At 37.1% G+C, this 17,255-nt stretch overlaps 1 protein-coding gene across 2 annotated transcripts in view; it reads right to left on the bottom strand.

The window, feature by feature from the left end:
• DNAJC5B (DnaJ heat shock protein family (Hsp40) member C5 beta) overlaps nt 1-17,255 on the bottom strand; it is a 183,410-nt gene that overhangs the window by 142,798 nt on the left and 23,357 nt on the right. The window contains exon 1 of one of the 2 annotated variants that reach the window (XM_039841767.1): nt 12,441-13,087. The exons of the other annotated variant lie outside the window; for it this stretch is intronic. Within the exon in view, the coding sequence (XP_039697701.1) occupies nt 12,441-12,506 (66 nt within the window). The 5' untranslated portion in view covers nt 12,507-13,087. Of the gene's footprint in view, nt 1-12,440; nt 13,088-17,255 lie in introns of those variants that run through there. 2 annotated transcript variants of the gene reach the window in all.

Raw genomic sequence — 17,255 nt, 5'->3', positions numbered from 1 at the left:
AGTGGGGTGTAACGTCTCGGTCTGGTCGAGGCGACTGTGCTGACCATGGGCCCCCGTGACTGTTGCTCACCAATCAGAGACTCCAGGTGGGGGCACAGCCCTGCAGATGCCTGCTTACAGGGAAGAGCTGCAACAAGGGAATGCTAATACTTATTCCCTGGGTTTGTATTAGCTTTTTTTTTTTTTTTTTTTTTTTATGATTGTAGCTTGATTTTGTAGATAGACTTCTACAAGCCACCATCCACCCTCCCCTTGTTAACCCCGGCTGAATTAAACGAATTCCTTTAGTGCTTGATTAAGTCTTCATTATTTTTAGATCTTTCTCAGACAACAGTTCTCTAGCCCTATAAATGGCATCTCTTAGATCATGAATTCGTCTCAATCCATGGAAATATGTTACGCTAACCACTAGTGTACTCTAAATAGAATCTCTGAATACATGCAAGCAGATTATTAGAGAAGTTGAGAATTGACCTACACCATTTACTAGCTATATGACCTTGGGCTGTGTCACATAATGAATTGATGAATGTGTGTGTGTGTGTGTGTGTGTCTGCATGTGCAAAATCCCCTCTACATCATGATATACAAAATTGGGACTATAGTGAAAATATTTTTAAATTGTACTTTTATCAATTGTTATGTCATGACTGTTTTCTCATGTCATTAAACATTCTTCAAGAATGTAATGATGGTTGGGAGTTCCACTTCTGGAATGGAGAAAGAATTTGCTCCATAGACCCAATACCCAGCAAAACAACTATATCTTGTGAAAAGTATAAAACAAACAACCATTTAAAGTCTTTGGAAATTTGCCAAAGTGCATACATACAGCAAATGAAGAAACACTTATTCAAGAAAATCTAAATATCAATAAAAAACAGCAAATCTGTGGCACTATAACCGTGACCCATTCTCTCCCACTGCTTCCCTACCCCTAGCTCAGCATGATGGAAGTTCTGATCCGGATGGGTATGGCCAAAAAGGCGGGGCTGCCCCTATCCCCAGCTCCTAGTCAAGGGATCGGGTATCGTCCTGAAAGAGGCAAGCGCACAGCGTTTCTCATCCTCCTGGTTCCAAGTCGCAGAGGCTAAATCCCTGGTAAATGTGACCAAGAGGGCGGAGGCTCGCTTCCTCCATTGAGCCTCCACACATGTGGCAGGAGCTCTACCTCAGGCGTGGCAGGCGGAGAGCACGGAGACCCCAGCTGACCTCACAGGAGGATCTCCCCTCCTCTCCATGTTTTACTCATAAGTCAGGGGTATCATTCTGATAAAAGAGAGCCCCTGTCTGCACCCTCAGCTCTGGAGGAGTGGCTGGGAGGTTGTGCCCAGGAAGCAGGCAGTCCTTAAGAAAAGAGCCTCTGAAGTACTGTTCAAAGGAACTGACTTTATTTGAAACAGAGAGTGGAGAAATTCAAGCCTAAGGGTGCTCTTGAAAACAATAGAGAATTTGATGGTGAGCAATTAACAGAAAGCTTGTACCTGATGAAAGCAAGAAGCTAAATTTGGCCAATTTACCAGAGGAAACAGCTATAAACTCAAAGGTTTCAGAGGAAAAAAAACAAAAAACAAAACCTCAAAGATTGGTCTAAAATCTACCCCTGCAAAGGAACTTGAATGTAATTGGGTCAGACTATGGAGCAAATTTATGCCAAGATACTGCTAAACACAATAAGGCAGTCAGCAACTAATAGAGCCTAACAGTTGAGTATGACACCAACAGAGGCAGATAGTGCAGAGAGACCAAGAGAAAGAGACTGTCGAAGCGTGCCCTGCTAAACCCGAAGTGACTGTGCACATGCTCAGGAATATGCCCTCCAAGGGGCAATATCACAGGCCTCATATTGTGGGGCAACAGACTTGATTAATATAGTGCAACCAAGTTACTAAACAAGCAAACAACAACAAAAACAAGCCCGAGGGGTGAGGGACAACACTGTCCAGTGTTGATATAATATATTACCTAAAATCTCCAGTTTTCAACAAAACAATTATGAGACATGCAAAAACAACAATCTGGAAAGTATTACCTGTACATGAGAAAAAAAGAAAAACAGGTACAGAAACTGCTTATGAGAATACTCAGATGTCAGATTGAACAGATAAAGACTTCAAAGCATCAATTATAAATATATTCAAAGAACTAAAGGAAGCTTTGCTTAAAGAAATAAAGGAAGGTAGGATGATAACATTTCATCAGAGAGAAAGAAATTATAAAAAAGAACCAAATCAAAATTGTGGAATTGTAAAAAACAATTATTGAAATGAAGTATTCACTGGAGGGGCTCGATCGTATATTTGAACTGGCAGAAGTTAGGATCAGCAGATTTGAAGATGTGTCAGTACAGATCATATAATCCAAAGAACAGAAAAAAGAAAATGAAGTAAAACAAAATCTCAGAAATGTGGGATACAATTAAGCATGCCAACATATGTGTAATGGGAGTATCAGAAGGAAAGGAGAGAAAGGAGCAGAAACAATACTCAAAGAAACAATGACTGAAAACTTCCTAAAGTTGATGAAATCTACACATCCCAAGAAGTTCGAGGAACGCCAAGTACAATAAACACAGAGAAACTCACATTTAGAAATATCATAGTAAAAATGAATTATAAAGCTGTTATAGAAAATGACCGCAATAACTTACAATGACTACAAAATAATCTCATATGGATATGATAATCTGTAATAAATTTAACCATTACTCTCTTTTGAACAGTTATGTTGCTTTTAATTTTAAATGTAATAAGTAATGTTATAATCATCCTTATACATAAATTGCATCATCTCTGATATTTCCTCAGGATAAATATTTGCATAGATAAAAATCTGAACAGGAAATATTTTAGAATATTAACAGTTCTTATCTATGAGTGCAAGAATCATGAGTGACTTTTATTCTACTTTTCTCCATTTTCTATACTATATTACTTTTACAATCAGAAGAAAATGAAAATGATAGCCTTTATATTATTTACATTTATATAAACTTAGAAAGAATTAAGTAGTTGAATATAATATATACCTACAAATAAATGATACTGCTAAGAAATGTTTAGATCTTCCTTATTGATAGGAGTAAGGAATCTGCCTTACTCTAGAGACCATTCAATGACACAGAAGTTGCAGATAAAAAAAAGAATCCATGATGACTAAATTTCTATTTGCTAGCACTGTGCTTTTGAATGCCTGATAAAAGGGCCCCTATCTAGCAACACCCTTTTATTTCAGTGATTTGTAACTGAGATGTGGAAAGAACAATAAGAAAGAAAGATGTATATAAACCATTTCAAATGACATGTGGTTAGATTATATATTGTTTGAAGTCTTGGACTATACCTGCCTCTTCTTTGTATCTCTCATAGGATTTGGAAGGTACTCAATCATAGTCGTTGATATTTTTCAAGTGCTTAATAGCATATAGGCTCAAAATCTCCTACCAATGTAAGACTATATTGCACTTTCAAGAAAAAAGATTTTAATATCAAAATTCACTATAACTATATTTATATAAATATATCCATATTCATTAATTATTTAATGATCCCATCACATGTTAGTCTCTGATAACAAAATGAGAAATTGCCCCACATAAAGGCAGTACTTTATCAGCATATAAACACTCCTGCGAAAAATCTCTAGATTTTTTTCTTGGACTTCTGATCCTTCCAGAGGCAATCAGCAGAGGTATGTGTGGTCAGGGACCCATTTGCAGAAAGATCAGTTGCCCAGAGAGCACCAGTAGTGCAGCTGACTGGGAAAGGCCATATCAACTCAGGGCGGGGGGGATAGTTCAACAGCAGTAATATTAGAGAAATGGTTCAGGCCGACCCAGCTGCTCTGGAGACAACTCTAAGCACTAGGACTTAAGAAGCATCCCAGAAAAGAGAAGCATTGAGGTCTCTTCATTTGGTGGATGGGAGCTATTGATTAAGAGGACTTAGAGATTAACTGTTTGACCTTGCTTAGGATCCATAGGCTGGTGAGTTCTAAAAATGTGATCAATATGATCAATTCTAAACCCCTTGGCTCATCAAACAAAACTCTTTAACATACTGGCTCCCAACTTCCTTGCCAGTCCTGTCTCCCAGCACTCACCAACCTTGGTAGTGACATTTCTCACTGAGGTGCAGTTTAATGTGGTCATAAGAGCACACTCTGGGGCTGCACTGCCTGGGTCTGAATCCCTGCTCTGTCACTTCCTAGCTGAGGGACCTTGGGTAAGTTGTTAAGCCTCTTTTATGCCTGTTTTCTCATATGTGTAATGAGGAACATGAGAATCACTATATCTTCCTTACAGGAGTAACATGAGAATTAGATGAGTTTACTAGTTAAACACCAATAATAGCCATTATTATTCTTCCTAACAGTCCTTTCACATGTCCACACTTTTTAAACTTTTTGTTTGTTCTGTCTAGAATCATTTCACCTTGCTTCCTAACCTCTATTTCCCTTCTGACAGCTGAATGTCAGACTTTAAATTTCAACCAAAGACTCACCTCTCCCAAACCCTCCTTCATATACTTCCAAACCAAAAGTATTCATTTATTCATTATTTTTGCCCTCTTTGCATAAAAAAGAATAACTATGGTACAGATGTGATAGAGGCATGACTGCTCTGAGAGAGGCTCGAAGAGCTTCTATCAGCATATTGCAAAGGAACACACACTATGCTTAAATTCTGAACCTAAAGCAAGTAAAGATGGAGAGAATAAGAGTTTTCTGCAATTTGGCATAAAAGACCTGATTGCTTCCTTCTTAAAGATATTTCCAACGCCTTCTTCTCACATGGAGAACAAGAAACGGAAACTTAAATTTCATCTTTGAATGTAGGAAACATCTGTAACCCCAAACCACATTATGCTAGGAGGAAATCAGATGGAGGAATGATAAATGACTTAGCAGAACACAAAGAGGTCAAATCTCAGTGCCTGCAGAGGTAATACTGGCCAGAGTATGCTAATTTGACTCCAGTATGGCTCAGAAAGTGGAGACACAGGCACCTTGAAAAGTAAGAGTGAGTAAATGTTAATAAGAAGAGATTATCGGAAAGTCTGTAAAAGGAAAATTTGTGTCCTCATTCTCACACCTTTCAGCCTGGTGACCATCCTTCTAGAGAAGTTCAAACCAGAGAGGATACTACCAAAGAGAATGGTGAAGTGAAGTGCACAGGTAAAAACAAGATTTTAAGCAAAAGTCTGCATATTAGAGCTCAAGAACCCTGCCAGCTCCTCTCCTTTGCCCACTCTAAACATGAGCATCCAGGTTTATACCTTCCAGTGGGGGACTGAAAGAGTCTTCTCCGGAGAAAGTGACCACACACACCAGAGGAAAGTCCATTAGCTATTGACATAGGGGGTCTATAATGAGAAAGCAGGCTGTCTCATTACCCCTACACCAGGGTTTCTTAACTTAAGCACTGTTGACATTTTGGACCAGCTAATTCTTTGTTGGGGGTGGGGGAGATCAGGGAGAGGCTGTCTTCCTGGTTTGGAGATGGCCGTCTTCTTGCTGTGTCCTCACATGGAGGAGAACCCAGAGAGAGGAAGCGAGCTCTCTCCAGTCTCTTCTTACAAGAGCACTAATCCCATCATGAGGGCTCCACCCTCATGACCTAATTACCTCCCAAAGGCCTAATTTTTAAATACCATCACATTGGAGATTAGTGTTTCAAAATATGAATTTTGGAGGGACATACTCAGTTTATAGCACCTGACTTCTCTTTTTGATCCTAACAGCTGATAGGCTTACTAAACATAAGCGGTTCCAGTAGCAGCTGCTCCACTAACAAACAGATGAAGCAATTTGACATACATATATACAAAAATGAATTCCAGATCAAGTAAAGGAATACACAGAGTAACTTTATAATCCTGAGATGAGAGAGGAATTCTTGAATAAGGGGGAAAAAATTATGTTTTTTTGGTCATGTACCATCTAAATTTTATCTACTAGGCATTATTGGCAAAATATCTAGGGTTATGACATTTTTAAGAGCCTCTGCTATATTTCAGACATGAAAAGAAAAATAATACTGCCTCCAAAATTTTAAAACATTTAATTAAAGGTTTACAAAATGTAATATGTCAACTGGACAACTCTAACTTCTGTTAATGATCATATAACTTTATATACATATCATAAGAACAAAAATAATAATTCATACCTAACAAAACTGGAAAACTCTAAAAAATTATTGCAATTTTTTAAAGCTCTAAGAGAGTATACTTCAGGTGGGACATGGGAGCAGTTTAATGAGGTTGATTACATGCCAGGAAGAAGCTGGATCGTGGTTCGGCTCTGAGCAGCTCTGGTCACTCTGCTGTTGTCTACTGCCCAGAGTCAACTCCATTCGGCCCATTGTGTTCTCCTCTGAGGATGTTACTTGTCAGTGGTATAGATCAGAAATACAAAACAACTCTTTAAAATGTGAAACTGTTTTCTGGCTTTGGACTTAATTTTTTCTTCCCAGAGTTACACTCTTCTTTCTCCCTTAAAGTGAACCTTCTAGAAATTGCCCCATACTATGCAGTTTTAAGCATAATGCATGCGCAGGGAAAGACGGTAAAGCCCAAATAAAATCAGCTTCATTTTCTCTATTCTGATGCTATTTCCCCCCTAATAACCTCCTAGGGAAGCATTATCTGATTTTATAACATTCCTCTGCCAATTACCTTCATGATTCTACATACCAGCAATTCACAAGGATCTGTAACTGACAGTACCAATTATTTATAATTGTAACTTTTAATAACCACATTTACATTTACATCAACTCTCTATTCATTTTGTAGTGAGAGAAAAGAGGACAAATGAAAAAGAACTAGTTTCTCTTATGAATCTTCCCTATAAGTAAGTACAAGAACAGCAGATAAAAGATATTTTAAATCCTTTTATATTTAGACTCATATCTAAGCAGTTATATGATATGAAAATGAAGATCCTTCTATCCATGCTTCTATTATAGCCTTTCTTACATTAGATTGCAATTAACTTTTTCCACAATCATCTCTTGAGTTTCTTAAGTTATTTATCTCCATATCCCTAGAAATAGCATGTTCTTAACTCCTACTAGATGCTTAATGCATGTTTCTCAAATAACTAATTTGTACCATCCCACTGAATTGATATAGAAATTATAAAACTACATCATGATTTGTCTTCAAATAATAAACTGCTATTTACAGTGCATTTCAAGGCTGCCGCAGTCCTCTCCAGTAATTCTCTTTTCTGCACACTGCGTCATAGTTTTCTATTTCTATTGGATTATCTCCATCATTATACTGACACACTCTGGTTTCCTCTTATCTTACAAAAGTTATCTCGATCCCTTTTCTCTCTCCAACCTTTGCCCCAAGTCTCTGCTCCCCTTTATAGAGACTCCTTCTAAGGGTTTCTGTATTGCTGTTTCCAACCACAGTAGTGAAATGGGCAGGGGTGAATGGGTTGGCTGGTTAATCATGTCCTACAAGCTGAAAAAAATGGAAAATCAGAGCCAAGGAGGTCTGGGGAAGATGCATGTGAATGGATTTCTGGGAGTGGGCTCAAAGAGTCTGAATCTTTATGTTTTGCTTTAGTAGCTACCAGAAAATACCCACCTCAGAGGAAAAATTCAACAACCAGGTGGGTTGAAAACTCTTCTTAGTTGACTCAATGTGCTCACATACAGCGTAGCTATGGTGGCGGGGTTGAAGTTTATACATGGGCTCAACATCATAGATTCTCTCTCACCATGACTGACCTAACTGTTGCCACTGCTGAAATCAACCTGGTAAGCAACAGAGACCAAAGCTATGTTCTCAATATAGTACCCCTTGAGAAGACCAGCCAGCCTGTTGGATAAATTGATTATTTTGGGTCCTTTCAATCCTGGAGGGACACTAGTTAGACTTTGACACTTATTTTGGGTAAGAGCATGACTTCTTTGCCTGAAGAAATTTTGACAGCACCACTCTCAAAGTGCTTATAGAATGTACTTTACCAACGTGGAACCATGTGGAACACTACATTTGAATCATTGAAGTCCCAGAATTATAGGAAAGGGAGAGTGAGACTGAAAAAGTATTTGAAAGAATAAGGACTGAAAACATCCCCAAAAGTTTTGGGGAAATATAAATCTATAGATTCAGGAAGCTGAAAAAAACCCCAAATGGGATAAAAGCAAAAAAATTCACATCATAATTAATCTTCTGAAAACTCAAGACAAAAAATCTTGACAGCAGCCAAAGAGAAATAATACAATACTTATAAGAGAACATCAATACGAATAAGAGATTTCTCATCTGAAACCATGGAAGTTAGAAGGAAGTGGCATGTTTTACTATCAGCTATTGATAGAAAAGAACTGTCAGCCATGAATTTTTTATTGGTCAGAAATATCCTTCTGGAATGAAAGGGAAATGGAGACATTCTCAGACATTCAGTGAAGAAAACTTAATAGCTAAAAAAAAGTTCTCCAAAAACTAAAGAAACGATAACACAGGAAGGCTTGGAATTTCAGGAAGAAATGGAAAAACATCATAAGAGATAAAAATAGAAGTAAACATAATAGATTATCCTTATAAGTTTATTTTTTAATTTACTCTGTTAAGGTGTACAATTCAGTGGTTCTTTGGTATATCTACAAAATTTTATAAACATCACCACTATCTAAATCCAGATCATTTTTATTACCCCAAAAGAAATCCCATATGCATTAGTGATCACTCTTCCACACACCCACTGGCAACCACTAATCTTCCTGTCTCTGTGGATTTGCCTATTCCAGACATTTCATGTAAATGAAATCATATGATACATATCCTTTTGTCAACAACTTCTTTCATAGACCTTGTTTTCAAGGTTCATCCATGTTGCAGCATGTATCAGTACTTCTTTCCTTATTATGGCTAAATAAGATTCTGTTGTATGGATATACCACACTTATGTATCCATTCATCCATTGATGGATATTTGGGTTATTTCCAGTTTTCAACCTTTATGAATAATTCTGCTTGGAACATTCATGTACAAGTTTTTGTGTGGGCACATGTTTTCAATTCTCTTGGGTATATACCTAGGAATGGAATTGTTAGGTTATATAGTGACTCTATATTTAATCATTTGTGGATTTGCCCAGCTATTTCCCAGTGGCTGGACTATTATACATTTCTACCAGCAATGTACCAGGGTTCTAATTTCTTCACATCCTTGACAACTCTTGTTATCATCTGACTTTTTGATTATAGCCATCCTAGTGGTAATCTCATTGTGGTTTTGATTTGTATTTCCCTGATATTAATGATGTTGAGCATCTTCTCCTGCACTTGTTGGCCATTTGTATATCTTTTTTGGAAAAATGCTAGATTTTGTATATGGTGCAAGAAAGGGGTCCCACTTCATTCTTCGCATGTAGTTGTCCCAGCACCATTTGTTGAAAAGGCTATTTTCCCCCGCTGAATTGTTTTGATACCATTGTTGAAAGTCAATTAACCATTAACGTTTTTATTTCTGGACTCTCAATCTATTCCATTGTTATCCTTACGCCTCATGTGTTTCTTAAATCATTTTAATGTTGGAAGCAAAAATTATAACACTGTCTGATGTGGTGCTCAATGTACTGCAACTATATTTTAAAAGAGGAGATAAAAAGGCCTAAACAGAAGTTTTCTGAATTTCATTCAAAGTGGGACAACACTGATATTAGTAGATTGTGATAAATTACATGTGTATATTGTCATACCTAGAGCAACTACTAAGAAAAGTATATAAAAGAACCTAAATGTAATGACTTCAAACAACAGAGCGTCAGAATATACAAAGCAAAGCTCTCCCACCCAGTTGTGCCATCACCACCCCAGGAAAGGGGCTGGTTATGGGCTAGAACAACTTGTGCGGACACAATGGGTTTGGAACAAATGCTTACATGCTTTATCACAGCTGCTCTGCAGGGAGTCAAAAGACAGGGAAAATAGTACATGTGTGTGAGCGCCCCAAGGACCCAAGCCAAAGGCACATGTCTAGAGCAGTGGCCACAGGAAGAAAGGCCTCAGAGGAGAATACAGTCCAGGACTCAGAGAACTGGGAATATAGAACGCAGAATTGGAGCTTGAAACAGGCAGACAGCAGTAGGACTACCAAGGCAGAGTGAGGGATTTCATGGTACAGTTGAACAAGTGGCATGTCCAGATAGCACGCTGTATGAAACCCATGGACACTTTTAAAAGGCCGACGATACCATTTAAAATTGCAGACAAGTGCATTATGACCCAGAGTTTTTCCAAATAATAAAAAACTACTAACATTGAGCACTTCCTATTTTCCAGGCGATAGTAATATATATGCATTATCTCATAATTTTCACAGTAGCTCTATTTTATTAGTTTTCCATTGCTGCTATAGCAAGTTGACATAACCTTGATGGCTTACAACAACAGATATTTATTATCTTACAGTTTGTAGATCAGAAATCTGACATGGGTCTCCCTGGAATAAACTTAAGGTGTTTGTAGGCTGTGTTCCTTCCTGTACACCCTCAGTAGGATCTGTTCCTTTGCCTTTCCACCTTCTAAAGGCTGACCACATTCCTTGGCTGTGGACCCCTTCATCTTTAAAGCTAGCAAAGGCAGTTCAAGTCCTTCTCACTTCACATTACTCTGACCTCTTCTGCCTCAGTGATAACAGTGGATCCACCCAGGTAGTCCAGAATAACTCGCCATTTTAAGGTCACTTGATTAGCAACGTTAATTCCATCTGCAACCGTAATCCCCCATTACCATGTAGGATAATGTATTCATAGGTTCCAAGCATTACGGTGCGGACATATTCAAAGACTATTATTCTGCCTACCACACCTATGAAGTGGGTTCTATAACCCACAAGTTAATATCTGAAGCAGCGGTTTCCAACTAGGGGTGATTTACTCCAGTAAAATGTGCAATGTCTGGAAACATTTTTGATTGTCGCAACTAGGGGGAAAGTGCTACTGGCATCTAGTGGGTAGAGATACAAAACATCCTACAATGCACAGGACATTTCCCCACAATAAAGAATTAGCAAAATGGCTGTAGTGCCACCGTTGAGAAACACTGTCTAAAGAAACAAACTTGGAGAGGATAAGTTCCTTGTCCACTGCCACAGCTAATAAGCTTCAGAGCCAAGATCTGAACCCAGGTCCACCTGTCTTTGGATCATAGACCCTCTTTGATTTTGCCACATATAGCACTTTACCACGAACTGTCCTATGAAAAGCAAAACTGAATGTCTCCCTCCATAGATGTATTCATACACAACAAAATGAGGACTTCTTTAGTCTCTTCATTCTGAAGATGCAAATGTCTACCTCCAAGGGCTTTGATGATTTGGACAAAATAATCTTATTCAGTAGTTGAAGCAGTTATAGTGGTTTCATGGAAGCTCTCACTAAATAGAATTCATTCAGGCCTAAAAGTAAAAAAAAAAAAAATGGTGTAGAGGAGCATGCTCTTTCAGAGCTACAAATAGGAAAGGAATGTATCCTGGAAGATGAAATGTCACATCAGTCTTCTGCTTCTATTTACCCATCTCCCTTGTTACTGTTGCTCCAATTACCGGATATCAGTTGCTGGCAATATTCAGAAATAAGTGTTGCCTATGAGAATGGGTAAATACCAGAGTGTGCATTCTAACTGTGATTAAGTGTGAAACTTGGACTATCCTAGTTCATTTACATGTATGAAAACAACACATGATATTTATCATCCAACATATGAAAATATTGTTTTAGCATAATACAACAAAAAGTAGATTATCCAGTCACAGATTTTCCTGATAACATAGTTTACAGTTTTCAATAATCACATCATGTACGACCCATTGCATCTGAACACGAACAGTGCATAAAACATTACATTAAATAAACACTGAAAATAATTATAGCAACATTCTTATTTTCTATAGCCACATTTCCCTGAAGCACCAAGAATTCATTTGAACATAATTATGGCATCTCAAATGTACAAATATCAGCATGAATTTAAAAGACTTTAATTAGAGAACACCTTTAGCTTTCATTGGAAAAACAATTACATTCTAACACCAGTAACAGCAATGTACATAATTACATATTTGTGTAAAAGGTTTACTTGGTCTAAATTATTTATTGGTTTGAATCTATTTTACTGCCTTATTGAGTTTCAAATTCAGACAATCACAGTGCCACCAAAAAAGAAAACAATGTCAGCTAAATGCAACATGACATTTATGTGTCAGGAAGTTGCACATCTTTTTGAAGTGGTCACTTATGATTTAAGGTTCTGTAAAAATCAGTCACCCTGCTGCCTCCCCTGAGTTTCACTGATTAGAAAATTAATGCATTTTCCAAGAAGCCCCAAGAAGCTAGTGACTTACTCAAAGTCATCCAGCTCCTGAAATCATGACTAAGACCAAATCTCAAGTCTCCCATTTCTGAGATACTTTACCATTTCTGAGATCCTTATGATGAGAGACATCTTCCTCATTCCTGTTCTGCCCTGAGGGGCTTCCATAGTCTGAAACAGAGTAAAGTGTCTGCTGACTTGAATTCTCCGTCTAATACTCTACTTATCATGCTCTTGCAAATGTCTTCTATTGTTGTCAAAGCTGATATTCAGCTAAATTCACAGTCTATCTGATCTCTCCCCCACGACCTCTGGACTGGCTCATAAACGAGGAACTAAAGGGAATTTACAGGCCTCCTGGATGCTGTTGCAGGTCTGTGGTTGATGTCCATTCTGATTTTCATGTGTCTTTGCCATAGGCTGTGAACATCGCCCTGGCTTATATCCAATAAATTTCAAACCTGATTTTGAATATGTTACCTAAACTTTTATCTTAAAATGAGGGTATGAATAACAATGGTTCTATTCATAGGGTTGTGGGGATTATATGAAATCATTTGCATAATGTTCTTAATACAGTTCCCGGCATATAATAAACTCTTAATAAATGCTAGCTATCATTATTATTATTATTTTTCTAGTGAAAATTGCTTGCTTAAAATGATGGAAGCCAGTGCACAGCTATTTAAGATGCTCAACATGCCCAGGTTCAATACCCTTAAAATTTAAAATGATTTTTTAGGTAATTAGAAAAAGAATAATTATAACCATAGCAATTATACTTGGGTAGAACCTTTATTAAATACTTTAACATGTTTACAAAGTGCTTTTATACACATTATTGAATTTATACTGTGAACTAAAAAATAGTAGCTAGTCTTAGAGCTTCTGTGGTAAAGATAGCCTCATCTTAGTCAAAAGGGGAGTTACATATGATTTTAATTTGAGGAACACCAAAGAAAGCTTAATGAACAATATATTTCTCCAACCCAGATGCCACAGTGTCCAAATTCCATTACTGTAGTAAAGATAACAGCTTTATTTTGCTATCTCTTCCTTTAAAATGTGATTACTTCTCTAACTGCTGATAGCTCAGGCTAAAGGCATGCAATGTTTTTTTTTAAAGATATGTACATATATCTACTAACCCAAAGGAATGGGAACTTCTTAATATAAAACAGGACAATTGGGAATAAAAACAGAACAGAAACCACTTAAAAAGAGCAGAGAAATAGAGAATACCAGACTTCAAAGAGTGAAAGGTGGGTCCTGAATTTATTTTAATATCTTGGCAACTATGACAGCAGTTAAAAACATCTTGTATAACATGGTCTGTATTTTCTGACAGGAAAAAAAAAAGGCAAACATTTGTCTGCAAATACATACTTTTTCCTGGGAAAAAGTAGTATCAGAAACATTGCCAAACTTTTCTGGTTTGGGTGTAAATCTCTTAGGATTGACTCATTGTCTTGTGGGCAAGATGTCAGGTGAGGAATTTAGAGCCTTCCCATCTAGTTAGGATTCCTGTCACGGTCATGAAGTCTGCCTGCCTCCCAGTTTACTTTTGCCATTCTTCTGTGTGTCATATAAACCAGGAGGTCGACCAAAGTTAGGCTCAACTATTAAAAGACAATGTATTGCAATTAATTTAATATGTATAAATTTATTATTTATCGTTATCATTAAAATATAAGAAAAATTTCAAGTAATCAGAGTACAGATCATGGAAATAGCAAGACCATGTATATAAAACTTTGCAGTATACAAAAATTTTTTCACAGACTTTATTGAAATCCATTGATTAATTCAAAAAATATTTATTGGACATTTATTATGTGCTAGGTGTGTGTGCTCAGAGGGAGTAGTATAAAATATAACATAAAATACAGTATTTTATAGTAGTATAAAATATTGTCTTCACAGACTCACAGTTTAGTGGAGGAAGTTAAACCTTTAAGAAATAAATAACCAAATAATTATTAAATTACATTTGTGATAAATGCCATAATGGATAAATACAGGTGAATATGAGAGTGTCCCACAGGGGAGGCTGACCTAGAGTAGGAGGTTAGGGAAAGTTTCCCTGAGGAAGTAAAATGAAGGTTGAGACTTAAAGAATAAGTGAATAAATGTTAGCCAAGTAAAGAAGAGGGTGACCATTAGAAGCCAAGGAAATAGCCTGTGCAAAAGACCAGAGCTGGAAAGGGGCACGGCCTCTTCTAGGAAGTGATAAGAGAAGGCCAGCGTGGCTAGCATCCAGGACCAAGGGACAAGTCACATAAGATAAGAGAGAACAGGCAGGGAGACCAAGGGGCACATCATGCTGAGCCTTGAAGACTACAGTCTTTTAAGGATTTAATCATAGGACCTCATAAATTAACACGTCTTGGTGAATAGTTCAGGCAACACCAGACATAATGTATGGGTGAGTTCCACTAGTTTCATTTAGTCACATTAAGGAAAGTTGAATGCCCAAGATATCAACCCAGCTGGCTTCAAACTACAACAGCCGACAACTGTAAAAGAGTCACCTTGAATCTCAAAGTATCTAAATGACTTTAAAGAGTAGACTGTCAGGATATTGGCAGTTAACAATCAGGTTTTCTCACCTTAATTCTAATTCTGATTCACTGCTTTATGACTGTGGGCAAATCTTTAGATACTCTGAGCTTCGACTTTTTTATTTACAAAATGGAGATAAGTTTTGCCTCACCTGGTTATTGTGAAGATTAATAAAGAAAAGCACTTTGCAATAATACAATAAATGCTCAATGTTGGTAGTTTTATGATTCTGAGTCATGCAATGTTTTCCTTAGTGAAATTCTTAAGTAATATTTCATTCTAAAAAGTTTTAGAATGCCCTCTTTCAGATGCTTAAAAGATGGCTTGGTATAATAGAAAAAGCTTTGGAGTTGGAAACACTTGAAGTCAAATGTCAGTCTTGGTATTTCCTAGCTGGGTGACAGTGGGACCACTGAACCTCAGCTTTTTCATCTGCTAATTGGGGGCAATAAATTATACCTCTATTGTTTTTTAAGTATTAAATGATACATAACAGTAGTGAGACTCAAACTATAGTGTTGATTACATAACAGGTCAGCAGTAAATTTTCCCTACTTTTAGCTCTTTTTCCAAGGAGAAAAAAAATTCTGTGTTGCAGTTATGAAAGTAGTGGAAACCAATGCCTCATAGATTTTGAACATGCATAGGAAACACTTGGGGATTTGTTTAAAAAACAGATTTAGCTTCTGGTAGGTCTAAGATAATACCCAAGATGAAGCATTTCTGAAAAGCTCCCTGGTGATACTATCCCAGCTGATCAATAGACCACACTTTAAGTAGCAAGGGTATAGATGATCTGGCTTGTTAACAAATATCATTAGCCTACTATCTATATCAGAATAAGAGTTAGCTAATATTGGGATGTATCTTAGTAGGCCTCCAGGCTTCGTAGAAGAAGGACAGAAAATCTGGGGCTTCTTATTGTTTGGTTTCATTTATATTTCTTGACCCAGAAAAAGGAACATATTCCCACCATAGAAAAATCTAGTAAGAATCATTCTTAATATAGAGATTTGACGATCACTAATTTGAGTCTCTTAAGAATGCTAAAAAAAACTAAAGATGAAGAACAGAAGAGCAAAAATATGCCTATTATGAAGAAAAGCAAAGTTTCCCTTGCTTTTCAATTTAAATACTGATTATGGAAGACAAGAAATCACTCTAAATGTGGCCCTCCAAAAGTCAAAATTCCTCTTTTTTTTTAAATTGTGGCGAAATATATATAACCTAAAATTTACCATTTTAATCATTTTAAGTATACAATTCACTGGCATTGAGTACATTCCTATTGTTGTGCAACCATCACCACCATCCATCTCCAGAGCTTTTCCATCATCCCAAACAGAAATCCTGTGCCCATTAAATAACAACTCCCTCTGTCCCCCTTCTCAGCCTCTGGTAACCACGATTCTATTTTCTGACTTCATGAATTTGAACTAGTCTAGGTTTTTAATACGAGTGGAATCATACTACATTTCTCCTTTTTTGTCTGGCTTATTTCACCTAGTATAATGTCTTTAAGGTTCATTTGTGTTGTGGCATGTATCAAAATTTCATTTCTTTTTAAAACTGAACAACATTCCATTGTATGTATATACCACATTATGTGTATTTATTCCATTCACCCATTGATAGACTGGGTTGTTTCCACCTTTTGGCTATTGTGAATAATGCTGCTGTAAGCATTGATTGGCAAATATCTTTTTGAGTGCCTGCTTTAAGTTCTTATGGTTATATACCCAGAGTGAAATTGCTGGGTCATATAATTCTATGTTTAATTTTTTTTTTTTTTGAGGCATCACCTTTTCCACGTCCATTACACCATTTTACATTCCCACCAGGAATGCCCGTCTCTTCTGAAAAGAAGAAACAATCATGTTTTTCAATAAGAAATCATTTTTTAAAAGACAGGATGGAATTTCAACTCCCTCCTAAGATGGACTATCTTTTGGAGCCTCTGATCCAATAGTTGAGCTGGTTTTACTGAGTTATGAAGTACTCAGTAAAACCAGCTCAACTATTTTTTTTTTGTTTTTGCTGCTTCTGGTTCTTCAAAGAAACCCCTTTAGACAAGGATGATATTAGTGTGCTATAGTGGAAAGAACAAGGTGTTTGAGTGGTATATCAAAAAACCCCAGAGATTTTGGGTTATAAGATCTGGTGCTAGTCCTGACTCTGCCTGCTATTAGTTGTGTGACATCAAATAAGTCACTAAACCACTCTAAGTCAGTTTCCTCACGTGTAAACTAGGAACAATAGAAATCCCTTCCCCACTGATGTGGATACCAAATGAGATAAGGAATGTCTTTAATTTCCTTAGAGGAAACTGAGAACCCCAAGGCAACACCTCCCAAC

Source organism: Pteropus medius, unplaced genomic scaffold, assembly GCF_902729225.1.
Source record: "Pteropus medius unplaced genomic scaffold, Ma_sr-lr_union100, whole genome shotgun sequence".
Taxonomy (NCBI): Eukaryota; Metazoa; Chordata; class Mammalia; order Chiroptera; family Pteropodidae; genus Pteropus; species Pteropus medius.
Note: the sequence above shows the minus strand (reverse complement) of the source record. Positions and strands in the feature narration are given on the sequence as shown.